Here is a 23,842-nt window from a genome sequence, read left to right as displayed (position 1 = left end):
AACCCATATAATGTCTTCACTGACAAGCCCACTGCACACCAAGCCTAGAGATTTCTTTTTTTCCCTTTTTTTTTTTTTTTTTTTTTTCAAGAGCCCATATCAGCTCATTGAGAATGTGGAGGAGCTAATCTTATATTGTCCTGGGGCTATCATCCTCTTCAGGTCGGAGATAGATTTGACAGAAGGCCGCTACCGACTGGTTGATAAGCTTGGGCATGGAGGACACTCCACTCTATGACTGGCCCGTGATCTACAAAATTCCAGATATGTCGCCGTGAAGGTCATCATTGCATTTTCCAATGGCAACACAGATGAACCTGGTCTGCTTCGCTACCTAAGAACGTTATAAGAATAGCCTGGAGGGGATATTGTCCGGCCTCTCCTCGACAAGTTTTGGGTTGCTGGCCCCAAAGAGAGGCAAAGATGCCTTGTCACTATCAGCTCGAATGAGCTCTTTGGACGCGAAGGAGTCTTCGGGGATCGAGCGTTTTTCAGCCCAGCTTGCGCAGTCAATAATCGATCCACTCATTCGTGGAATTGCTTTTCTTCATAGTGAAAATATTGCCCATGGCGATATGTAGTTATTACACACTCCTAATCGTATAGACCAACTAATCCTCTTATCAAGAGTTTCATCTAGGAAAACATTTTAGTCGAGTTTCCGAAGGCGATATATACGCTTTCCACGCTAAAATCGTACTCGAAATATGGAAAGCCAGAGTCGGAGCCCATTATTCGCGATGATGGCAATGTTCCTTCAAACCGCGTACCTGTTAGGGCTTTCTTTGAGACCTGGTTTGGCGTATAAGTCAAGGAGTTTCTCTCAAAGAGACAGAGATCTCTTTGTGTAATTTTGGAATGTCTTAGAACCCACACAAAAAGTCTCGACAATTCTCAGAAACCATATTCTTCCTTCAGCCACCAGAGAGTAGGTTTTCCAGCAAGCCATTCTCCTTTTCATCAAGTATATGGACATCGGTCTGTACTAAATGGGAGATCTCCGGCGCGCGGTCTTTATGCAGAGTCTTCCTTCCAACCTTGACCTGGTTTGATGGGGCCAATGCTAAGATATGAGCCAGGTGAGAGAGTCACGGCAGAGCAGTTGATGCAATCAAAATGGATGAAGCGTTGGAGATTGCCGGCTATGGAACAGGGCTTGAACACGAAGGCGGATCTGGAAGACAAAAAGGCAGACCCTTAGACCAATTAAGGAACAATATAAATCTTGATAGCATCAACGAAGTCCATTTATTCTTCTCTAGGCCAAAGAGCCTTCTTTTTTGGGGGGAGGGATTACCCTGACCTTTAATATCATGGCATGAACAACGGCGGCACCAATGACCCTTCAGTTACTTACCCTGAAACTACCGTAGATCATGTGGCAACACCCTAAGCTTTCTCATGTGTGAGTCACAACTACACTGCATAGTAGTTGATAGCGGTTCGATATACTGGGGCCTTTGATATAGAGGCATCATACGCAGTGCGATAAGATAACAGCGATTCAACAGCACGCAAAGTATTTTCGCATCATACCCCAGATATTCTTCCGTAAGAGTCCACACATAAAGCAGACAAGTATTGTGACTTGACTCATAGCTATATTAGTTCGATTCAAACAGGTACAAACACAGCAATAGATGGGTGTAGTATAATGATTTATGAGTATAAGTTGTGTTATGTAAAGAGCCAAGCCGTCCGGGGCGCGCTAACCCGATTAAGCCAATCGCCTCATAAATTTTCGGAAGCGGAATCGCAAGCAACTCCTGCATCCCAGTCGTCGTGGGTCTGTCCAGCGACTGTCTTATGATTGATTCATCATCTGTGAATCATTTCAATACATCTAATTATTGGCGAGGAAGTTTTCAATTCTTCATTCCCCGCAATGGCGCAAAACAATGCCGCGTCCAAAAAGCGGCGCCGTGAGCCGGTCAATGTCGACACCAAATTGGTCGAGATCTATGAAGACCTCGCTAATGAGAAGGACGATATCAGGTTGAAGGCTGCCCAAGCCCTGGTATCTCAGTTCACTTCCGACAAGAACCCCGCCGATGAGCAGATCAAAAAAACCCTGCAGAGACTCTTCCGTGGTCTCTGCAGTAGTCGCAAAGCCGCCAGAATTGGTTTTTCTATTGCATTGACTGAGGTCCTGTCTCAGGTCTTTGGAGCTCCCCGCGAGTCGTCCGAACTGAATATTTCGACTGTCATGAACATCTGGGAGTCGCAGTCTAATGCTTCTGGTGGTGAGTCTGGTCAGGTAAATACATCCTTATCTAGGTCGCATCTTATTCTACAATGCAATGCTTACTTTACTCTACAGGAACAAAGAGACCACTACTTCGGTCGTCTGTTTGGTGCCGAGGCTATCATCAAGTCATCCATTCTGTTCAAGCCCAACGCTCCATTCAACGAGTGGACTAAGCTCCTGGACCTGGTGTTTGAACTGGCCAAGAAGAAGCCCTGGATCCGGGAGGAGTGCGGCTGGATCATCTATCGCTGCATCTACGAACTTGCAGCCCAGAAGGCTGATGCTAAGTTCCTGGGATCCGCGCTTGAGCGTCTGTGCTCGAACGATCTTGCACGCACCCCAGAGGGAGTGGCCATCTGGCTCGCTGCCAAGGACCTGTTCCCGGAAGTAAAGTTCCCCAGTAAGGTCTGGAAGCACGATGATCCTCTGGACGCAAAGGAGAGGAACCAGCTGGCCAAGGTTATGAAGGAGTCTTCCTCTGCTGATTCCGAAAGTGAAGGCGGAAACAAGGCAAAGTCGTCTGGAGTCTGGAACTCAAAGCTTCACTTTGCCTGGGACACTGTCATCAGCAGACTTGCCGATGCTCCGACAAAGGAGAGCAAGTCGAAGGGTTCTTCATCCCGTATCAGCTTCGCTGACTTCTGGACGGAAGTTGTCGACAGTGAGTTTCTCCCTCAGTTGTGGTGGCATCTATCTAACATAACTGTCCAGACGGCCTCTTCGCCTCTTCATCCTCAGAGGAACGTAAATACTGGGGCTTCCTTCTGTTCAACAAGGTCATCAACGAATCTCCCCTGAGCTTGGCTTCCCTGGTGTTTACCAAGAACCTCGTCAGGTGTCTGATGAACCAGCTTGCTGTCGAAGACAGATACCTACACCGCATGGCCGTGAAGGTCGCAAAGGCCGTCCAGACACGTGTGTCCAAGGAGCCCGAGTTCGCCGCCGCTTCTGTGCATGGTCTCATGAGCTCAACCGGATCTGTGAACTTCGACCAGGCAACCAAGACGAAGACCGTGGAGAAGATTGTCGCTGAAGCCAATTTGGCCGCTCTGAAGCAGATCGTTCCGCTCTTCGAGTCCCTCATTGCATCCCCGGGAACGACTGACAGCAAGGCTGCTGCTTCGAGCCGCCAGTTCTTGGCCGGTCTCCTCCTGTCCATTGTTCGTGCCCGGGCTTCGGCCAGTGACGACGAGGATGGCATGCAGAAGATCCTTGAGAAGATCCTTTTCGCTTTTGTTCGGTTCGCCTACTTCAAGCCCGCGGAAGAAGGCCGGGACCAGTCCGTCACTCCCCCTGTGACGGAACAGACACAGGAGCTCTTCCGGAGCCGCATCAACTCGTGTATCAACAGTCTCATCGCTACGCAACAGTACGCGGGCGTTCCGTACGTCGTTGTTCGCCACATCCGTGACGCTGTCAAGTCTGAAGAGCACGGAAAGTTCATCATCAACATGAACGACACTATCCAGGACGCCGTAAAGAACGCTTTCAAGTCACTGAAGAAGCTCGCTAATATGGTAAGTCTATCGTCGGCATAGCCACCATCCATTACTAACCCATAATAGGAGAAGGGTGACAAGGCCAGCATCGATGCCTTCAAGCTGCTGTACTCCTTGACCATTCTGCAAGTGTACAACGGTGACGCCGATGCCGCCTCCATGCTGGAGGAACTCGACTTCTGCTACACCAAGATCTTCGGCGACAAGAAGTCCAAGAAGGAGGAAACTTCTGACGCCTCGGACGCTCTTGTGGAGATCCTGCTGAGTTTCGCATCCAAGCAGTCTCAGCTTTTCCGCCGCATGAGTGAGCAAGTCTTTGGTGCTTTCGCCGACAGCATTACAGAGAACGGCCTGGAGTCGTTGACCTCGGTATGTCCAGACTCCCACTTCCTCACAACCCCCACTAACATCCCATCTCAGATCCTGGAAGCGAAGGAAAGTCTTGCTGGCCAACAAGAAATGTTCGACCAACAAGACGACGAAGGCGACGAGGACATGATGGACGTCGACGGAGAAGACGACAGCGACGTCGAAGTCATCGACGGCGACGCCGGCTCCGACTCCGACAACGACGAAAGTGACGACGAAGACGAAGACGACAACGAATCCACCGGCAACGACCTCGAAGAAGCGATCTTCGAAGCCAAGCTCGCCGAAGCGCTCGGCACTCACCGCGCCGACAAAGACCTCAACGAAGACGACTCCGAAGGCTCCGACGCCGACATGAACGACGACGAGATGGAAGAAATCGACACCCAACTCGTGAAAGTCTTCAAAGCGCGACGCGACGCCCTCGGCCAAAAGAAAGACAAAAAGGACGCCAAAGAAAACATGGTCAACTTCAAGAACCGTGTTCTCGATTTGCTCGAAATCTACGTCAAGAAATGCCACTCCAAGATCCTGGCGCTTGATCTCCTTCTGCCGTTGTTGCGCCTTACCCGCCGCTCCACTGTCAAGCAGATCTCGAATAAGGCTGCTAATGTGCTCCGCGAGTACACTAAGCACTGCAAGGGCGCGGCGCTGCCGAAGCTGGATGATGAGATCGAGCCGGTCTGGGAGCTGTTGAAGTCGATTCATACCGAGGCGACGCATAGTGGGCCGCCGGCGCATGCGTCGGCGTGCAGTCAGGCTAGTTTGTTGGTGGTGAAGACACTGGTGGCGCATGATAGGGAGACGATTGCCGGGGTGGTGGATGTTTATGGTGAGACGAGAAAGGCGCAGCTCATTAGCAAGAAGTGTCATGTGCAGCCGTCGTTCTTTACCGATTGGAATAATTGGTGTGTGTCGAGTAGTAAGCAGATGAAGAATTAGCTGCTACGGAGGACTTACTGTATAGATGGGCTATTAGTTAGAGATTGATTGGGACCAGTCCCAATAACATTGATTGTAATATATACACAATCTCCCTCCTAGTATACTAAGTTATAGACATCACATCACGATTACCACCACTCACCGAATACTACATAATTCTTTCAGAAACCCTTGATATACCGATGTCCATCGGTAACCTCCACAACCTCAAAGCCCATACCCACCTCAACCCTCCCCTCCTGCCTCGGGGCACTCAACATCCCAAAACAAGGCTTGAACTTAATCCCCTCATCCACACGCCTATACTTCATAAGTGTATCCCACGGCTGCCGACGATGCTTCTCCGCCGTATCAGGATCAACGTTCGGAACCTGACATCTCGCGCACCTAGCCACGATATCCAATTCCACTGCCCCATTTTCCCTCTTCCCATCCTTTCCATTACCTACAATCCGCACGACCTTCCACGAATCCTCCTCCCACGGCACATCTCCCGTAACCACAATATTCGGCCTAAACCTCTCAATAGTAATAGCCTCATTCCCACCCTTCACCAACCTCGCATTCAACTCCTCAATCGACGCCACCGAAGCAATCAACACCGGATGCACATCCGGGAAATAAGTATCCTGTTCTCTACCCAGAATCTCGGGGGCGCCGTTCCCGCGCAGAATGCGGCGCTCAGGGCCCTTATACACTAGCTTCACCTCTCGGCCGAGAAAGTCACAGAATAGGGCATTGACGTCTGCCCCGTACGCATACGCATCCGTTACTGTGTCCCAGATCGTGACGTGTTCGAGGGTAGTATGTTGCGCGAGCCAATCGGGAGTAGGGTTTGTCGGGAGGGAGATATCCTTGTCCTTGGAGAAGGAGGGGATGGAGATGAGCAGGTGTGAGGAGTCCGCGGAGAGGGCTGTTGTGATAAGCGTCATGCGCGAGTCTTGTCGGATGGTAAGGAATTGGTTGGTTTTGGCGTCGATGAACATCCAGCGGCGGTCGAGGGAGAGGCCGTGCTTGTGTAGGGTTGTCTGGGGGAGACGGATCCCTCGGCAGGATTTTATGGGGTAGATGTAGAGGGAGTGGATGGTGGTGGGTTTGGGGTGGTGGTGACGGAGGAGGTTGAGGTTGTGTTTGAGGATGTGGGTGGCTTTGGGGGAGAGGAGGAAGGGGAGGAGGAGGATGGTGAGGGTGGTGAGGAGGAAGAGGGTGGATGATTCCATTGTGGCTATTGTTTTTTGAGTTCGTCAATTGCGTGTGGGTTGTTAGAGATTGTTTGGTGCTTTCATTGCTGTGTGAGTCAGTGTGTAGTTTGGAAAGAGGAAGTGGAAGAAGTGAGACAGAGAAAGAGAGACAATAGAAAGTTGCGCAGGGAAATGGGCGATAAGAGAGATAAGATAACCGCAATATCCGCAACTGCCATCCTTATTCCGCCAACGGGATATCAAATCGCATTGCGCTAACGGCCGCATACTTAGCTTAGGTTGAGCTTGTTCATATAGGGCGTGAGAACACAATCTAGATTGGTTCTATCTTACAAAAATACAATACCAGTAATTAGACGATGGTGATTATATATCGACACTCCTTATGCTCGAAATGTGCGGTGCTAGGTGTGATGCAATCATGACCATCAGGCGCCCACACGTATCCAATGATGCAAATATAACCAAAACTATAGTAATCAGATAGAACCACCGATAAACCAAAGCTGCTAGTAATCACTCAATGTCACAACTCCAAAATTTAGAAAGCCATTCAAATGCTAGGAAACGCTGTGTTGCTGCTCACTCCAGCTAGTCACAAGAGCCTTGATCAGCGCGACGGCGACCTCCTTGCCCGTCTCTATATCCTCATCCAAGCATGACGCAGGAACATGGAAGAAAGTGACATTGCGATCCTCACCTGCCTGGTACGCCAGTGCCAAGCTGGTGTACAGGATGAACTCGCAGAGATAGCGTCCGGCATCAGTGGAGACCCGCGCATCGGTTTCCGGAGGGCAAAAGGTCTTCCATGCTGTTAGAAATTCATCGTTCGGGGGCCGGGGGCTGAGGTGTTTCTTCTCCGAGGCGTGTCCCTCTGAGGGGCCAGCTCTCAGCACCAGTGGCAAGTCGAGCTCCCTCCACAGCTTCTCGCCATCCTCGTACCCGGATCTGCCTTTGATATCGGACATCAGATACCCGTCACGATGAGCCTGCGTCTCGACGGAATAGTAATTCCTCATTGCTGCTATGCCAATGTGAATGACAATGTCTGGGCGCCGTCCCCCGTGCGTCTTGGCATAGTCATCGAGAATGACAGGAAGTGTCGTCCGCACCGTGGAGTATGCAACAGGTATGGGTGAAGGGTGAACATTTATCGAAACCCGACGGGGAACAGCTTCGGAGCCGTCTGAAGAGGCAGGTGAGAAGGTAAATGAGGGTGGTAGTGATGAGGCTATCAGATATGAGGCGTTCACTAGATTAGACTTGAATGGCTGTAGAACATGTGAGCTGCGATATTAGGAGAACGGCATAGAAGTCGAAAGCTTACCCCAAAGCCTGTTACAAGAACTGAAATCTCATCCTGATCTGTACCAGACACAGGCGGATTCCCAGGTGTCTGTGCCGTGAGCGACGACACTCCGGGGCCGTAGTCTCCCATGATAAGCACTGACTATCCCTACAGATGTACCGAGAAAGAATGTTGGGGTTAACAAAGGCCAGTCATCGAAGAAGAGCAGGTAGCAGCCAGAGAACTCGATCCGACCGGCTTCCAAGCCACCACGGTCCAGAAAGTTAAACCAGGCGATGAGGTTGTAATGAGAAAGAGACCGACCAGTTGGGTCTTGAAGGGCAGCTTTCCCCGCATTGTCTTGGCGTCACGAGATAAGGCTTCGTCGCATCGTGCCTTTCTCGCCGGCCGCAGTCTCTTTTCCTGCTTCCATGCCTCCCTGAGTCTTCATTGTTCTTCTCTTCGACGATGAGGATGTCTGCAAAGTCATTCTACGACCATAGTTTGCAGCTTATTGGATGCCATTCATCACCAACGAATTTCCGTATATGGGCCGGTCGCGGTTGATCACCCGCACTTAGTTTCTGGTCCCTCTGAATGGCCCACGGTCTGGATTGACTTGTGTGACTGGAATAGACTCATAATGATGCACCCACGAGAACACAGACACAACACATACACAGCACATACCCTCCGATCCTTGAGCTAAATTATTTCTAGTCAGCACTTTGCGGTTCAGCGAAGATTTAAGGTGTTCAGGCATCCCCCGCGATACGCCAATACGTGGTCCGAATATGGTTTAGCGTATCCCCGGATGGAGGCAAACGAATAAACGAATGAACGAATAGACAAATCGAAGTATCTGATGATGAAGTGGAATGGCATTTGACTAACCAGATGAGAACAGGTCGCAGTCTCACATAAAGCACAGCCATGATTTATGCTTATCAAGGAGCAGGCTAGACCAGCTGGCTGATTCTGACTATGTTTGTGCCGTATTCCGTCGCAAAGCGAACGTATTCGAACCACGATACGACGGGGGTTCCCAACCGACATTCCTCCTTGGGTAACCTTTGTGTCAATCACAACTCGGCGAAAGGGAGACCCGATATCCATCCCTCGTCCTGAGTCGCCCAGATGGTTCATTCCTTCCGGCCCACCCTGTTGCTGTCAATGAGCGGCTTTCCATATCTCACCCGATCGTCTCGTCGTATTAAGCGTATTCGATGATCCATCCTTATAGACAAGGATGGAGTGGAGACAAGGCATCTGAGAACTCGGTTATTCCAAAAGTATATATTCGTATAAGTAGTCGGGCGGTTCCAACGCCGATTTCTATTCTGGCCCCTCTTTTCCATGATTTTCACAGCACCTTTCGCTACCCACTCCGGCCATGGCAGTCATCCTTGAGGTCCTCGATAATCAACACCTCTTGCAGGGCGTTGTACTGGCCTTAGTATTGGTCTTTGTTTCCAGCTTCTATCATGAACTAGCAGATAGTTTTCCATACAAGAATATTCCCCTGATTGGCAAAAGCAAGTGGGAGATCACAAACACAAAAGCCAAGCAACGATTTGTTACGTCTGCAAAGGAGCTCTTCGCTGAAGGTTTTAGTCAGGTATGGATTAAAGTGTGCCGCCAACGCATTAGCGGCGGAAGCTAATATACCTGCAGGGTAGAAAATCGTTCCAGGTTGTTTTCTCCGCCAGGCCAACGATTGTCCTTCATCCAAGTCTAGTGGACGAAGTTAAGAACCATCCACTTCTTGACTTCAATGAAGCAAACAAGAAGGTATGTACCACTCACTAGTGGGTATGCACACAGGAAATACTGACATATGGGCAGAGCTTTTTTGGATCCAAGATCCCAGGATTTGAGCCGTTCGATGGATTAGATCACGAGGGCATATTCCTTGAAGTGATCAATAAGAAGATTACTCAAGGGCTTGGTAAGGTGGTCCGGGGGAACAATCTTCTGCAGAACACTGACTTTCTTGCAGGGCAACTGATCACTCCACTTTCAAGGGAGACAGCTACAGTCATGAATGAAAAGCTTCCGGACACCGGGGGTACGTGACTCACATCCATGAACTGTAGTCGACCTTCTAACATGATATAGAATGGCTCTCCTTCAACTTTGCACAGGAGATTCCCCATATCGTAGCTCGCCTGTCCTCTCTTGTGTTTCTGGGTGAGAAGATCTGTCGTGACAAGCAGTGGCTGGACGTTTCCGTCAACTATACCATCCACGCTTTCGTGGCTGCTCGTGACCTCAGACTTTACCCTTCAATCCTACGTCCTTTTGTCCACTGGTTCTTGCCGTCGACTCGTGAGACCCGGAAAGATATTCGCATCGCTTCCGGCATCATCAACCGTGAGGTGGAAATGAGGAAACTTATCCGGGAAGGCAAGCTTCCTGAAGAGGACCCTCCGAGGACGCACGCCGACACGCTGGACTGGTTCGAGGAGGTTGCTGCTGGCCGGCCGATAGACATCGCTGTTGCCCAGGTCGGCCTTTCTCTGGCGGCGATCCACACGACTTCTAACCTCCTCACGAACATTATGTACGACTTGACAGCCTACCCGGAGCACATCCAGCCACTGAGAGACGAGATCATCGCTATCGTCAGCGAAGACGGAGGATTGAAGAAGACCAGCTTGACCAAGATGAAACTGATGGATAGCGTACTGAAGGAATCCCAGCGAATGCACGCCGCCGGCATTGGTAAGCGCCCAGTCCAGCCCGCTTCAACCCTCAACTTAGGGCTCTTCTGACATACAAGTACAGCCTTCCTCAACCGCCTCGCTATGGGAGATATCATGCTGTCCGACGGCACCCGCATCCCCAAGGGCGCCAGCGTAGCAGTTTCGGCGCACAACATGGAGGATGAAACTCTCTACCCGAATGCGAAGACGTACGATGGCTTCCGATTCTACAAGAAGCGTCAAGAACCCGGCAACGAGCACCGGTTCCAGTTCGTGACCACCAGCCCGGAACATCTCGGCTTCGGACACGGCATGCATGCATGCCCGGGACGCTTTTTCGCCTCGAACGAAGTGAAGATCCTCCTCATCCACTTCCTCATGAGATACGACTGGAAGTTCGCCGATGGCCGCACAACGCGACCGATGAACTTTATGCACGGAACAGAGTCGATTTGCGATCCGACAGTGGAATTCCTATTCAAGCCCCGACAGCCAGAGGTTGATTTGTCGTGATCCGTCTCTCTCCGTTAAGCCTGTATATACCAAATGGACCAGTACGGCGTACTGTGTACATACTAGACTGCCTATATCCCGATCAACTCGATCAACCAATCAGAACCACATACAAAGATCACAACAAATCTAAGACATATCTCAGCAGATCACGTCGCCTTATGACATGATTTGTTTTGCTTTTTCTTGTTCTTTCCAACGGCGTCTCCACATGCATCCAAGACAAGTCAGTCATATGCAACAAGGCCACGAAAAAAACCAGTTTCGAAGCAAGGGATGAATGTGGCGACGCTAACGAGAATAATACCGCACCAGATACAAAACCGGTTCTATTCTTCGCACATACACTAACTGCATTCTTAGCTTGTGATCTGATTCCATTCGTCACACTTTATTCTACTATGTATTTCGAAGATGATTGTGGCGAGTGTCTAGTTGCAGAATGAAATATGCTCAGATACCGGCTATCTAGGCGGAAAGGTTTCCAGGAGTCAAGGCTGTTTGTTTTTGTCTTACGTGTTATTCCGGAATAGGTAAGCAGTAAGCAAGAAAAGAACATGAACCACTGCATTGCATTATCTGCAGGTGCAGGTGCAGGTAGGCTAGACCGCTTACGTGGGTAGATACTAGTTAGCTAGTTTACTATTGAGTAATAATAGTTCGATGTGTAGATAGGTAAATAGTATGTTGTGTATTCCATACAGGGCACAATAGTGCATAGTGCAGATGCGCATACGCGGTAAGGAGATTGCGGTGTAGAACGAGAGGGAAGTACTAACTTGCTTACAGTCAATCGTTAGGGCTGGTTGATAATAATGATGTGGGAATAGTAACCCGAGGGAGAGGGCATACTGCCTCTCCAGTGAGTATTATGATAATAGATGGGTGCTAGATAAAGTGGCGCACAATGGATCAATATGGAAGATGACACGAGATAATGTCTTTACTACATACGTATTCTACAATAATTGACAGTTACCTATAATTCTCTAGAAAACAAATCAATCCAATATACACGAGAATATATACAGTTTAGTTATCCTACTAATTTTTCGTCTACACATGAAAGAAATCTTAACTAAATCAACGTTCCGTCCCCCTGATCCTAGATAAACCACACCCATGAACCATGGATCCAGCAAGAATCAAGCTTACTTCAATCCTAGCTCAACCAACAACCACAGTTCAATAGTTGCCCCGTGCTGCTGAGTGGTTCCCAGTCCCAGATCAGCTAGCTAGCTGGTAGCTTTCCTGGATCGTACTATTTCCTGCCTGTTAACCGTTAACAGAAATTAGAGTAGCATACAGTATAAGCACAAGCAAGCAAGCAAGTACTGCGCACGCCAGTGTACAGATATGTCGAGCATGGTTATCTTCAATGTTATTATTTTTTTTTGTTGGGGTTGGAATGTACATATACTCCATTACTTTTGTCTAGTAACTGTATGGGTATTGCATGGTATGGAAAGACTACAGGAGATGGGTTGGGAGTAGGTGGGTATATGTAGGTAGTAGAATTTACTGCTGTGAACGAGCTATTCATAAATAAAACTGAGGTACGAATACTTGCTTGTTTTGCTGGGATAGGTAGTGCTACTGTAGTTGATTTGCACTGCCATTTTAGTACTGTCTATAAAGAAAAATAAGAAGGCTGGGACGGTTATTGTTGTTATTGACCCCCCAAACGGCAGTTACCATAGTACTTACCACTATCATGCAATCAAAAGCATCGGGATTTATTTATGTCCGCGATAAATAGTAGTACACAGTACTGATATCCACTTTGATCAATCCATATTAACGTGTCCCACAATTATCAACATTTCAACATCATACTAGTCAAGAACAATATCAACAAACTACACCCTAAAAGGCAACAACTCCATCGTTCAGTACCAAAAATAACATTGCGTATTGCTATAATTATAATATCATCAGTGCTTTTGAAATTTTTCTGTCCGTGTTGTCTCCATCCCCAGCCATCTGAATTACTATTTCTAGGTCCATTGATGGAGTTGGAACTAAACGGTAGGTTAGTAGTAAGCTACTAGTAGTGTGGTCTAAAGTATAGTAGCACGACGATACTAAAAAAGTATGGATTAGCCAGGAACAATGGAACCTTCCCCGGCGCAGGCAGATTTACGCTAGTACGTAAATCCAAAACAGGCGGTCGCGGGCGCTGAGTGGCAGGAACCGAGGTGAATACAGTCAGTTACCAAACGCGCGGATGCGCGTGTCAGGACGCGTTAAAGTCGCGTTTACCCCGCCCTTGACGCGTTCATTGGGGGAGACGAATGGCGATAAGCGAATTGATTGACATGAACGTGCAGTGTTGCTTCAATAGGTGCCGTGCCGTGCCCGGTTTGGCTTTGTTGCGGGAATATAGTACTAGATTTCTTTCATGAAGGAGGGAGAATATGGCATGGATTGAGAGATAGAAGACCACGGGAGTATATAGCAAGTGTACTGGGACCACTTTGTGGATTGAGGTCGTAAAGAATATTCCACTCCATGACTCTTCTTTCCTCTGTTTCGATCATTCTCGGGCCGTCCGCGAGGCGTGGTGGTGCCTTTTCCGATTTCCATGCCCAAGCTGGGCATGATACTACTGGTTGATGGGCGGTGGGTGCTAATGCATGCCCAGTGCGTCGGGGTTCGATTCGTTCCCAGGCGGTGGAGAACCGCTTCTGCAGGTGACTGGAGTTCATGACCATGACCATGATCAATTTGATCGAGGTACTCACCCGAGGCCACCTTGCTGAAAGCACCGATGGGACGCCCCCGAATTCCTGGTTTGCCAACATTGTTGATTGGGGGGCGGGAGAGAAATGATCTTTTATTCATTAGTTTTTTTATTCATCTATTTATTTGGCTTTTTTTTTTTTTCCCTATCACCTCCCTCCCAGCCACCGGGATGGTTTGGATCACACGGTCCCGTCATGGGTGGAAGTCGGTCTTGCTCGCTAGAGAACGTTGCGTGTAGATCGATGGGGCCACAATGAAGTAGGATGAGGTAGGTCGTTTTCCCTCTTATCCTTGGAGGTGAGATTGCTGCTTAGTGTGCTGGTGCTACCGGGTGCACGGGAATTGTGATGAATCCCAAGGTAATGGAGAGAAATTATTGGCGAGGATGGTCAATGATCAAGTGAGCCATCTGCACTCGGTCTGCATTGAGGATACCTTTCTCGGTACCCTTGCAGTTCAAGGAGAGGGAGGGGGAACGCAACGTTGCAAGTATAGTAACTCACGGATGAACGAGGCACAGCCCAGTCTAATTGATCTAGACTGGTAAGCTAAGCTATTACTGTTCTGGATCGCAAGTCCTGCAGCCCGTGCAAAAGGTACGGCAGACTGATGAGTCTAGTGTGTCCCCATATAAAGAGATTAATTATGATGATTCTGGACTATCTTGTTGGGGCCACTGGGGCGACTCCATCAGGATGGCTGCCATTTGTCGACGGGCTGCAGGCGTGAATCCTCTGCCCGTCCCGAGGGATCGTTGGGCAACGCGGTGAGGCGGTTAGAGGGATGCAGCACTTACTATGGACCAGCCCCCGAGAATGAGAGGGTAAGAGGGAAAAGTGTGCCAGTGAGTTTGACGGCCAATTGTGTGAGTGCTCGAAGGTTCTTGATCTGGATGAATAGGATAGAAGAGTACTACTGGTTAGTCTCTTTCTTCCGGTTGAACCAACATTGGCCAGAAAACAGGTAAAAATGACAGAAAAAAAGAAAGGAGGAAGCGAGGGAATTAAATTGGGAAAGAATTCAGCAAAGACAAAAAAATTAAAACAGAAAAAAAGAAATCGCTGCATGAAAAAATAAAAAAGAAGGCAGAGAGAATGCAGCTGAGTGGCTCACGAGGAAACGCAGCATATCGACTTTCTCCGCATTCCTGAGCAGTCGCGACTCTAGTCCAATTGCCCTGTCTGGTTTTCCTTTTTTCGAATTTTTTTCCCCAATTTTTTGATCCATTAATTTTTCTTCGGGGTTGATTCACGATCATTTATGATGGCAATTGGCAGCTGTGGCATTTCAGAATGATCATGGTTGAGAGAGTGTCATCCCCGACCTGTTAACTAACATCATGAACAACGATCTCGATTAGCGAGAATAGGAAAGGTTGCCCGTGAACAGCGCACCGGCGAGGCCACTTGGTGCCCTGATGGGCTTGACGTGGTGATCTCCGGGCCTGCTGGAAGGGAAAAAAAGGTGGAGCCAGAAGGAAGTTGACTAGTAGTTCGTCCCTGTCGCGGCCACCGAGCAGACCAGAGCAAAGTTCCGCTACCCAAAAGGCGCTGGTTAACAGTTCAGTTTAGTTAGTTAGTTAGCAGTTGGATGCTTGGAGTTTTAGTGAGTGTTCGCGGCTTCTTGCGCCTACCGCTTCCCTTTCCCTTCCACGGCCCCCCCCCCTCCTCGGCTGTCTCATCCTCTCGCTCTTCCTCTTCTAATTATTCTCTTCTTCCCTCCACCCCCCGTTTATTTCCTTTCCCTCCGTTACTTCCCTACATCCCACCCCCTTCTTTCTCGACAGCCACGTTGTCGCTTCTCCTTTTTTCTCCGATCGAGCTTGTCGCTCGTCATCGACCATCCCTTCCGTTTCCTTTTCCTTTTCTTTTGTGCTGGTCTGGCGTGTTCGTGTGCCAATGTCGGCTCCCCGTCTTCTATAGTTCCCTCCTCTGGGGTACCCGTTCGATGTGATCCTCTCGCAATTCCACCCCCCCCCCCCAAGCGCATCGCTGCACAACATCGTTGCGCGTCACATCGAATAACATACGAATTCGATCGCTTTCGCCACATCCGACCACTCACACCTCGACGTGTTTTTCCTTTTCTTGTTTTTGTTCCCCTCAACTCCTGTTACGACTCACGACCCTCATAAACCCTAAGCGCGCCTTGTCGACGACCCTTCGGAGATCGATCACAGACGTTGCACCATTGACTGAAACGGATTTCTTTACTTCTATTGCTCTTGGATTTCTCTTCCCCCTTGCTCTTCCAGAGTTGAGTTTGGTTGTTCTCTGAATATCGTGTGCGCGCTTCACGCGAATTGGACAATATCGTGCGATCTAGGCTATCTCCGTCCGCGCTTAACTTGGAACGTCAGGCACCAGTTCTCGCATCGCTCTCGAGGTTCGCGACATGACAGTGGTATAGGAAAGTTGCATCAATTTGTCAAGATAACGCACTTACCTCTTACCACTTGTCACCGTCTTAGCTAGCAAACCGTCGTTGAACCGATACGGGACTACACATCATGGCTTGTCGACCACACGGCCTATCGCGCACCCTGCCGAAGAACTTCACCTTTTCTTCGTCGGGTGAGCCTCGCACACCAGAGCGCGTTTCGCACCACCTGGATGTCCCACCGCCTCCCCCTCGTCATTCCAGTTGCCGCTTACGTAGGTCCCGCGTCCGCTCGGGGACCGATGTCTTTGCGCAGGCTGAATATGACCTCAGCACGTTCAACCCGAACCCATCCGATGTCCCTTTACCTTCGATTGAAGTCCCCTCTACCGACGCTTTCGCGGGCCCCTCGTGTCCAGCAGTACCCTCCCGCGATGACCGTTTCTTAGCGCCGCCCCGGGATCGCCTGGCCATGAAAACGCCTCCCGCTCAGATTCGCCCCGACCCGATCGAGGATAAAAGTACCGGATCGTGGTCTCTGGAGGACCCGCAGGCCCTGGGAGAGAGTATCCAACGCCCGAGTTCCGTCTGCTCGCAAGCATCAGATTCATCCGTCTCCTCGATAGAAACGTTTGGCTCCCGGCGCTCAGCGGGTGGAAGCTGTACCAGCATGGAGAGCGATTCATACGACCCGTTCTTCCACCTGGAGCTTCCACCAAAGCCGGCTCCGGAGACGCCCTCTTTGTGTCGGACGCGCAAGAATAAGACACGGATGTTGCATGCTAAGGAACGATGGACCCTGGACATGGACAACCATCTATGGAACACTTACCAGCTCTACATCCAAGACCCTACCATTACTCCTTTTAAAATGACTCCGGGCAGCATTCCGCCGCTTGGGGTCACTCACCGTGTTGCCCGGGAGGCCAAGCGGACGTGGGAGAGAAGGCGCTTTAGACTCGACCGACAGTTTCCTTTTACACTCTCCTACCAACGTCCATCTAGCGACTCTACTCCCACCCCCAAGGTGGATGCGGTGAAGCCTACCTGGCCTAAGTCAGAAGCATCGACACGGCGCAGGCTCAAACTACTGTGTAGAAAGAAGTTTTCGATTGCTCCCCACTACCAGAGAATGATGCAATCCAGGAGCCCGACGCCAGCCCTGGACTTGTTGTCCCAGCCATCTGGTGAACCCCCCAGGGCTGTCGGTCCTCCCAGTAGCTGCACAGCCTATGCGACGCGCGACCTGGGTGTGTCTCTCGTTTCCAGCTCTGTACCTGGGCCTTTGGCTCAGCTGGCAGCGGAAGACTCTTCGCCTCGAGAGATGAACAGCGACTGGTTCAATAATCCCATACTTAGTGCGCCTCGGCAATTCATCCCGGAGCTACCTGCAATACATCCTGGTAGTGCCCCTAGACAAGAGCCCGTGCCACGGCTAGGATCGCCATTTACGTATAACACCTGGGGGCCCAATGCCTCGAGAAAGCGATCTCAGCGTCATACACCTAGGGCTCGGCGAGAAACCATCCATGTAACGGGCTCCCGGCTACGTTCTCCGCCCCGCATGGAGCCATTCGCGAACGTCGACCATCACCACCTGGCTCCTTACGTGGCAACTGCCAGCGAATCGCCAGCAGAACAAGATACGCGGGTGCAATTAGAAGACCTTGTCCGCCAGGGAAAGCTAAGTGACTTAGGTCAGCATCGCATACGCATTCGCAACCGTGGAGCCACGATAAGTTCAGTGAACCACAAAGGTCTCGACCAGTTGTTCTCCCCACCATCGTCGTCCTCTCGGAACGACGAAGATCCCATGGTCGGAAAGCCCATCGCCAATCCTATGCTGAATCTCGGTGGCGACAGTATCAAGCGCTTGGGCTCCCCTTTCAAGGTAGAAACGCCCAAACGAGTTCCGCCGTCACCGAGACGCATTCGACACGCGCCTTCGCTTTCGGATCCGTTCGCAAGCGGGCTTTTACCACAATTCCAGCCGACGAGTCCGAACAGTCAACCGAGGAACGAAGAAAGGACTAGTCGGCTCCCTTACGATCCGACGGAGCAAGGCATCTCCGATGCGGAGCGCATTCGGAGGCAAATCCTGAATATGCCGTACTCGAGGCAATAGATTGCATACTGCATTGTTAGAACTCTGTTTCACCTTGTGTCAACGTCACATCGATCTATTACACTAATGACCGGGATGATTTACCGTGATCTTGATCGCATTTTGATCAAAGGATATAATGACAGAAACGGCATTCACGAATTGATGACTTTTTAGCCCTTGCTTCTCTCGCGCTGAGCCATTGCATTTGTTGAGGAGCAACATTGCATGGTAGACGCAAGAGAACAGGCCACAATAACGAAAAACAAAAAAAAGTGGTTTGAAGTTACTTCTACATGCATACATTGCTTTCTCAGCGGTTCAGGTGTACACCACGGTGCTCAAAGGTGTACAAGCCAATTTTCCAACCGCGACCCATTTAACCGGACTGGACCGTCGTTTATTACGCAGTGTTCTTGTTCTCCTCTCTACTCTTGACCCATACAGCATGATCGTTGGAACGCTCTCCGGGGCATTTTAGAAAACCGCAAACGACAAAAAGACCTCCCCTGTCAGGGGAGTGTTTCGCAGGCACGTTGATGGTCATTACACTCTCTGATTTTCCTTATCTTCTATCTCAACATACCGAACTCCATACACTCTTTGAACAAACATCGACAGTATCACAAACATTGCCAGAAACACCGAAAATCGAAAAATTTACAAAACAAATCAACTCTGGCAACCCACTATCTTTCAATCTCTTTTCCATCTCTTTATCTCGTTCTCATATCTTCCCACCGAATTTGAATACTCAACATAACCGTGCGATCCGTCTTTGATCTTGATGAACCTTTCGCATGCCCCTTTAGCATGCGCAGTGATGATTGGAATGGAGAGACGCCGATATTGAATGAATGACTCATAGATGAAACGAATCCGCACGACTTGGCAGCTGCTTAGTGACGACGTCTTATGGAAAGCGCCCCATTGTCTTTGCAGCGTTTAGCTTACAGTTTCAGCCTTGCTTTAACTGACAATTTTTTTTCGAACTTGCTTCATGTTCGTCCTACTTTACTGACTGACCATTACTTACACTGTTGTCTGTCTATCTGTTTAGCATGTCTTGCTCCAGTCAAGCATGTTTTTATTGGCTTTCAACTTGTCTACATCTCTCATTATGTCTCTTACTATCTCTATTTCTTCCCAAGAATACATTTCTTCTTTCTTTAACAATATGTAAAACTATTGACTGTGGTTGCATTGTAGCTCGGCTGTTTAGTATAGCATTTTCAATCGATCTTGAACAATAGCTCATTATGGATATGGATAATGGTATTGAAGCAATCATAATAAGCAGAACTGGTATGATCCAATGAGTCCGAGTGAACGAAACAATACTCGCCTAGAGCATACATACCATACCACCTAATCCCATCAGCAACTGCCTATACTCTAGACATGCTAGCATTCTCTACAATATCATATCTTCGTATCCATCTTTATCACAAGACTATCCTTCGTCCCTGTAACAACTCATTCTGGTCTAATCGCTCCGTAAAACCGCTGCCAGGACTTCATCTCAGATAAGATGAACTTAACCCTAACTCAAGAAACTCTCAAAATATTAGGACAAACTACCGTGTTTAATGTGCTTTGTATGTGGGTACAGTATGTATTCAGACCAACGTCCAGTATAATATAGTAACAGACAATAAGAACAAGGAAATAAGTACACATGTGTGATTGTGAAACAACAACCCAAACGCCAACGCTGCGACTAACACAAGAAAAAGAAAAAAAAAAGACAAGAGGGGGTATAAAGTGCGTACGTACGTGTCACGTGCATCGTCGAAAAGGGGATGATGGATTATTAGTGAAAGGACAAAGGGGGTGGGGGTGGGAGTTGTAAGGGGAACAGTGATAAAGAAGCATTTAGATTAACACTTCTCCAAGCGCTTCCTCCTCTCCGCATAAATAGCCTCTAATTTCCGGATTTGCAATCCAAGGCCCTTCTTCTCTGCATTAGCGAAGAGCCAAGCTTCCATCCTCTCGCGGAGATGTCTCATAGAGTTCGTCACGGGGAGGATAGGTCCGTCCTCACTGGCCATAGCGGCAGGATTCTGGCCTGCGCGTTCCAGCTGAGCCCATCTCTCTTCGCCGGGGTTGAGGAGGAGGTCGAAGACGTCGTTCCAGATGTCGCGCTCCCAGTAGCGTTTCAGAGACTCGCGGATTCGGTATGTCTTTGTCTCCGGGGTATTGCCGCTGGGGATGGACTCGAGGTACTTTCCGAAGAGCATGACGTGGATAGTGCCTGCTAAGCCGTAAAGATCGATTTGATGCGTCCAGGGTCGCTTCTCGCGGATTTCGTTGCACTCGTGCTTGCCGGTCTCCCAGTCGGCGACGAATTGGACGGATGGTTGGAAGGCTTGCATGTCGATACTGCGGCCGAAGTCGATCAGTGAGAGACCCTTGTTGCGCCAGCCGTGGAGGCCCCGGGGAGAGTAGTGAATTTCGCGTGGGTCTGCGGTGATCTCGTCGCCTAGGTCGATCAGGGAGGGCGGCGGGACGGGCTTGTCGTCGAGGCGGACGAGGCAGTTGTCGGCTTTGATATCACCATGTAAGATGCCACAGGAGTGAAGGGATTCGACGGTACGGAAGAGCTCTACTGTGAAGAACATGGCCAGGACCTCGTCTATTCCGCCTTCAGCGTTGGTGGTGGCTGAGATCGGCTCGTTACGGATGAGGTTCACTAGATCGAGTAGTGTTCCTTGTCCACGGTAATCTTCGACCAGGATGCTTTCTCCTTTGTAGACGTGAAGCTCGTGTGCGCGGATGATACTTTCAGTGGCGCGGGAGTATTCGGGATGCTGGCTCAATCGTTCGTTTGCCGTGCGGATCATGTAGAACTCCCACTCACTGGGTGGTCCTACCTCCAGCTTGATCGCTTCGAAGCCGTGACGGGGTGTGTCATATCGAATGGGACTAGGGTTGTGGGAATCTCTGTTGTTGGAGTCGGTTTCCGAGTCGGAAGGTAGACTGTCGATGCTCTCTGCAAAATAGACCGGCGCATAAGCACCGGCACCGAGCTCACGCCTGATGATATAGCTTCTCTCAGCACCTGGAAGTTCAAGGATGGGAATATCGAAAGATGCCTCATCCCCGCTTCTTGAACGCTTTGGGCTTGTCTTGAGGTATCGCTGTATCTCAGAGCCATAGTGAGTGTCCATGTCCGGGTGGCCGTGATAGCCAGGGTACGATGCCAGCGGAGGCTGCAATGACCGAAGAATCGTGTTACGAATATCCCTGTCAGTGGGGTTGCACAGCTCTTCCTTGATAACTACTCCTGTCTGAGTGATTTCCTTCAGAGGGCTCAATTTGAAGCTTGTTCGAAACTTCTCCATCGTGGGGCTCAGAGCAACGTCTTCAGGAATATCAGGGAAGTCATCGTGGTGAGGTGTGGCAGGAAGCAATGGGCTCGACAACAAGAGATTGCCCATCGGGGGCTTCGACGGCGTCTTCGCGTTATAGAGGCTGTTTCTCGCTGCTGTCATTGACAAAGAATGTTCGGTCTGTTCAACGATTGGTGTCATGAAAGGCAGGCGATTCTGAGCCATGATTGCGGGGTCTCGATAAGGGCCATATGGTGGATTGTAATCTTCAGGCATTTGGGGGACAAATCGCTGCCTCTCACCATTTTCATCTGCATCATCGAATTGCTCCGTGTTATCCTCCCGGTCATGGTATGTGGAGTCCTCGGGCATGGCAGGTGAATGAGCAGCGCCCAGATCCGGCACATCACAGGCCGAGAACTGCGTCCACTCTCCATCTGCCACACTCTCAGCGCGAGTGTTATCTTCGAACCCATCCTCGTCACCTTCGACAAACGACTTATGAAAGGTTGTATCATCATCGCCGAAGTCGCTTGATGCAGCAGACATGCGACCAGTGACCGTGCTCTCTCCAGCGCTCGTATAATCATCGTCATCGAAGTCACTACTCTCTGCATTCTCAGTCTCTGCTTTGAGTGGCTGATTAAAGATGCTATAGATCTCGTCTGTTGCAGCGCGGGTGTGGATAGTCATGGTTGGCTCCGCAGTGCTCTTGCGGCGAATCTTGCCTCCAGTGGGCGAATCAAATTTCATTTTGACTTCAATTGGATTAGTACACAAGACAATGAATGAAAAGAGCATTAAGTACGAAATGAGTCGAAGTAGATACTTACTCGTCTGTGTCTCTCCCTTCACTTCACGAAGCTTCAACTTCCGCGCTTTGCTGGTTCTGCTCTCCTGGGCCGAATTTCCCCGTTCGGGGTCGTGAGTCTCTGCATCTTTGACAGTCAACTTCTGCTTAAATTGTTGTGGCAGGTCATTCTCAAGGCCATGCTCAAGAGGATTCTCGGAGGGAATCTCCGTAGAAGCAGCATTGCCTGAGATCTGCTTGAGGGGCTCTTTTTGGGCCCGCCAGTTCTTGCCCATCCATCCCCGGCTGATGGCTCTAAGTTCCTCGAAGCTCACTTCATGATTCGGATTCTTGTAGTCTGGGTATACTGCTTCAAGGTTGACGAAGACGCGCTCCCGTCTCCCTGTACGTGGGTTAACCGCTTCCCTTACGCGATGCTCTGGAACATGTTTCGATTGCAATGCTTCTTTTGCTTGTAAATTTGAATTTGACTGAATACATAAATCGTAAACCAATGCGGTTCATGCCACCAATTAGTCCTGTGATCGTAAATATACGGAAATCAGAAAGAGTAGGTAAAATAACCTGAACTTACCTCATCCCTGAAAATCGTCATCTTCTGTGCCGGTGCCGGCTTCTTCCCCGCCTTCAAAGTCTCTCCTGCCCATGGCTTTGCCTCAACCTTGTTCTCCTTCCGTCGGTCATGCAACGATCCAATGCTGTCCCACCCTTGTGCCGGCGCGCTGACAGCTGGTTGGCTGGATGAATCGGCATCGGAAAAGATCGCCATCTTCGGCTTGCCGGATTTCGTCTTCGGGGCAGCGCTGCGCGCGGGTGCTGGGCGCTGGGCCTGGGGATCGGCTTCTTCCGCAGAAGTCGAAGCGAAGGGGTCGACCTTGGCAGCCAATGCTGGGCGCACAGCCGGTAGTGCAGGCGATGAGGGGCCGTTGTCCTGTGTGTGGTTTTCGTAGCGGTGCTGGAACTCGCTGTATTTGCGTACAAGTCGTTCTGCGGGGCGCGCTTCCTTGTCAATGCCAAGCCGGTACACCTCGTCGGCCTGTGTCCATCTTCCTGCACTTTCCAGCCAAGCCGCAAATTCTTCGTAGAACAATGCAAGTCCTTCTCCGATGCGGTGGCGTGCCAGAAAAGCGAATGTCTCGCGGGGTGAGTCGGAAAAGAGTCTGATGTAGTGGAGCCACAGGCGCAGGTAACGGGGGTCGTTCTTATAATGAGGGGAGTTGAGGAAGTGTTTCACGGCACGCTCCAGGAGGGGCAGAAGGCCGGATTCAGTCGTAGCCTGGGCGGTAGGATAAGCATTCAGCGTCCATTTCACATATCGATCGTAAATATCCAGCGGGTCGTCCGATTCTCCTATGGCCTGCAATTCTGTTTCGTATTCCTGGCGGATGGCATCGTTCACTGTGCGGGTATCATTTGGCGACGGTGTAGCCAGGATATCTGTAGACTCGCGCGGAGAGAAGATGCGAGCCAACTCTCTAGCTGAGCGGCCTCCTGGTAGCGACTGAATGTTCTCCTTCTGGCCTTCGATGATGTCGAAGTTGACATGGTCTTCGTTGGCCGCCATTGCGGCGACAGATAAAGATGAGAAGTGGATCAGAACGAGTGCGTGGAGGGTGGTTAGTGATCGGTCGTAGTAAGTTTGCGATGACAGCGGTGAAGAAGTCGAGATGGTGGGCTGGCGCGATGAAGCAAAGGGACTCGA

The 23,842-nt window shown here is 50.0% G+C and overlaps 8 protein-coding genes across 8 annotated transcripts; 3 read left to right on the top strand and 5 right to left on the bottom strand.

The window, feature by feature from the left end:
* The first annotated feature begins 1,783 nt into the window (after positions 1–1,783).
* BO83DRAFT_144935 (DNA-directed DNA polymerase POL5) lies at positions 1,784–5,140 on the top strand. The gene is made up of 5 exons (XM_025526195.1): positions 1,784–2,257; positions 2,321–2,909; positions 2,960–3,765; positions 3,814–4,116; positions 4,168–5,140. Exons 1-5 carry the CDS (start codon positions 1,886–1,888, stop codon positions 5,056–5,058), a joined length of 2,961 nt encoding a protein of 986 aa, XP_025383673.1. The 5' UTR covers positions 1,784–1,885; the 3' UTR covers positions 5,059–5,140.
* BO83DRAFT_382096 (MOSC domain-containing protein) lies at positions 5,092–6,381 on the bottom strand. The gene has a single exon (XM_025532155.1). It carries the CDS (start codon positions 6,279–6,281, stop codon positions 5,223–5,225), a length of 1,059 nt encoding a protein of 352 aa, XP_025383672.1. The 5' UTR covers positions 6,282–6,381; the 3' UTR covers positions 5,092–5,222.
* Positions 6,382–6,612: 231 nt separating this feature from the next.
* Positions 6,613–7,845, bottom strand: BO83DRAFT_382095 (putative pyroglutamyl peptidase type I). Its single transcript, XM_025532154.1, has 2 exons — positions 7,591–7,845; positions 6,613–7,534 (listed from the first exon to the last, which is right to left on the bottom strand). Exons 1-2 carry the CDS (start codon positions 7,699–7,701, stop codon positions 6,824–6,826), a joined length of 822 nt encoding a protein of 273 aa, XP_025383671.1. The 5' UTR covers positions 7,702–7,845; the 3' UTR covers positions 6,613–6,823.
* Positions 7,846–8,821: 976 nt separating this feature from the next.
* On the top strand, positions 8,822–11,029 carry BO83DRAFT_144870 (cytochrome P450). Its single transcript, XM_025526194.1, has 6 exons — positions 8,822–9,169; positions 9,226–9,342; positions 9,397–9,499; positions 9,551–9,619; positions 9,670–10,275; positions 10,339–11,029. Exons 1-6 carry the CDS (start codon positions 8,945–8,947, stop codon positions 10,767–10,769), a joined length of 1,551 nt encoding a protein of 516 aa, XP_025383670.1. The 5' UTR covers positions 8,822–8,944; the 3' UTR covers positions 10,770–11,029.
* Positions 11,030–12,988: 1,959 nt separating this feature from the next.
* Positions 12,989–13,756, bottom strand: BO83DRAFT_144809 (uncharacterized protein). Its single transcript, XM_025526192.1, has one exon. The coding sequence runs from the start codon at positions 13,611–13,613 to the stop codon at positions 13,158–13,160; it is 456 nt and encodes a 151-aa protein (XP_025383669.1). The 5' UTR covers positions 13,614–13,756; the 3' UTR covers positions 12,989–13,157.
* A 361-nt stretch (positions 13,757–14,117) lies between these two features.
* On the bottom strand, positions 14,118–14,837 carry BO83DRAFT_144838 (uncharacterized protein). Its single transcript, XM_025526193.1, has one exon. The coding sequence runs from the start codon at positions 14,579–14,581 to the stop codon at positions 14,174–14,176; it is 408 nt and encodes a 135-aa protein (XP_025383668.1). The 5' UTR covers positions 14,582–14,837; the 3' UTR covers positions 14,118–14,173.
* A 999-nt stretch (positions 14,838–15,836) lies between these two features.
* Positions 15,837–18,050, top strand: BO83DRAFT_144803 (uncharacterized protein). Its single transcript, XM_025526191.1, has one exon. It carries the CDS (start codon positions 16,024–16,026, stop codon positions 18,016–18,018), a length of 1,995 nt encoding a protein of 664 aa, XP_025383667.1. The 5' UTR covers positions 15,837–16,023; the 3' UTR covers positions 18,019–18,050.
* A 1,576-nt stretch (positions 18,051–19,626) lies between these two features.
* Positions 19,627–23,824, bottom strand: BO83DRAFT_346640 (putative checkpoint protein kinase (SldA)). The gene is made up of 3 exons (XM_025528786.1): positions 22,715–23,824; positions 22,163–22,610; positions 19,627–22,087 (listed from the first exon to the last, which is right to left on the bottom strand). The coding sequence occupies exons 1-3, from the start codon at positions 23,702–23,704 to the stop codon at positions 19,878–19,880; spliced, it is 3,648 nt and encodes a 1,215-aa protein (XP_025383666.1). The 5' UTR covers positions 23,705–23,824; the 3' UTR covers positions 19,627–19,877.
* Between the last annotated feature and the right edge of the window lie 18 nt (positions 23,825–23,842).

This window comes from Aspergillus eucalypticola (genome assembly GCF_003184535.1).
Source record: "Aspergillus eucalypticola CBS 122712 chromosome Unknown BO83scaffold_32, whole genome shotgun sequence".
Classification (NCBI taxonomy): domain Eukaryota; kingdom Fungi; phylum Ascomycota; class Eurotiomycetes; order Eurotiales; family Aspergillaceae; genus Aspergillus; species Aspergillus eucalypticola.
This window is presented reverse-complemented; position numbering and strand designations above follow the sequence as displayed.

Bases quoted from the DNA above. Each gene is read 5' to 3' on its own strand.
- BO83DRAFT_144935 (XM_025526195.1), top strand. From the start codon at position 1,886: ATGGCGCAAAACAATGCCGCGTCCAAAAAGCGGCGCCGTGAGCCGGTC. The intron at 2,910-2,959 runs GTGAGTTTCTCC...ATAACTGTCCAG, and splicing joins CTGGACGGAAGTTGTCGACA to ACGGCCTCTTCGCCTCTTCA. The intron at 3,766-3,813 runs GTAAGTCTATCG...AACCCATAATAG, and splicing joins TGAAGAAGCTCGCTAATATG to GAGAAGGGTGACAAGGCCAG.
- BO83DRAFT_382096 (XM_025532155.1), bottom strand. From the start codon at position 6,281: ATGGAATCATCCACCCTCTTCCTCCTCACCACCCTCACCATCCTCCTC.
- BO83DRAFT_382095 (XM_025532154.1), bottom strand. From the start codon at position 7,701: ATGGGAGACTACGGCCCCGGAGTGTCGTCGCTCACGGCACAGACACCT. The intron at 7,535-7,590 runs GTAAGCTTTCGA...CATGTTCTACAG, and splicing joins TTCTTGTAACAGGCTTTGGG to CCATTCAAGTCTAATCTAGT.
- BO83DRAFT_144870 (XM_025526194.1), top strand. From the start codon at position 8,945: ATGGCAGTCATCCTTGAGGTCCTCGATAATCAACACCTCTTGCAGGGC. The intron at 9,500-9,550 runs GTAAGGTGGTCC...ACTTTCTTGCAG, and splicing joins GAAGATTACTCAAGGGCTTG to GGCAACTGATCACTCCACTT. The intron at 10,276-10,338 runs GTAAGCGCCCAG...ATACAAGTACAG, and splicing joins AATGCACGCCGCCGGCATTG to CCTTCCTCAACCGCCTCGCT.
- BO83DRAFT_144809 (XM_025526192.1), bottom strand. From the start codon at position 13,613: ATGAATAAAAGATCATTTCTCTCCCGCCCCCCAATCAACAATGTTGGC.
- BO83DRAFT_144838 (XM_025526193.1), bottom strand. From the start codon at position 14,581: ATGCAGCGATTTCTTTTTTTCTGTTTTAATTTTTTTGTCTTTGCTGAA.
- BO83DRAFT_144803 (XM_025526191.1), top strand. From the start codon at position 16,024: ATGGCTTGTCGACCACACGGCCTATCGCGCACCCTGCCGAAGAACTTC.
- BO83DRAFT_346640 (XM_025528786.1), bottom strand. From the start codon at position 23,704: ATGGCGGCCAACGAAGACCATGTCAACTTCGACATCATCGAAGGCCAG. The intron at 22,611-22,714 runs GTAAGTTCAGGT...TTATGTATTCAG, and splicing joins TGACGATTTTCAGGGATGAG to TCAAATTCAAATTTACAAGC. The intron at 22,088-22,162 runs GTAAGTATCTAC...ATCCAATTGAAG, and splicing joins GAAGGGAGAGACACAGACGA to TCAAAATGAAATTTGATTCG.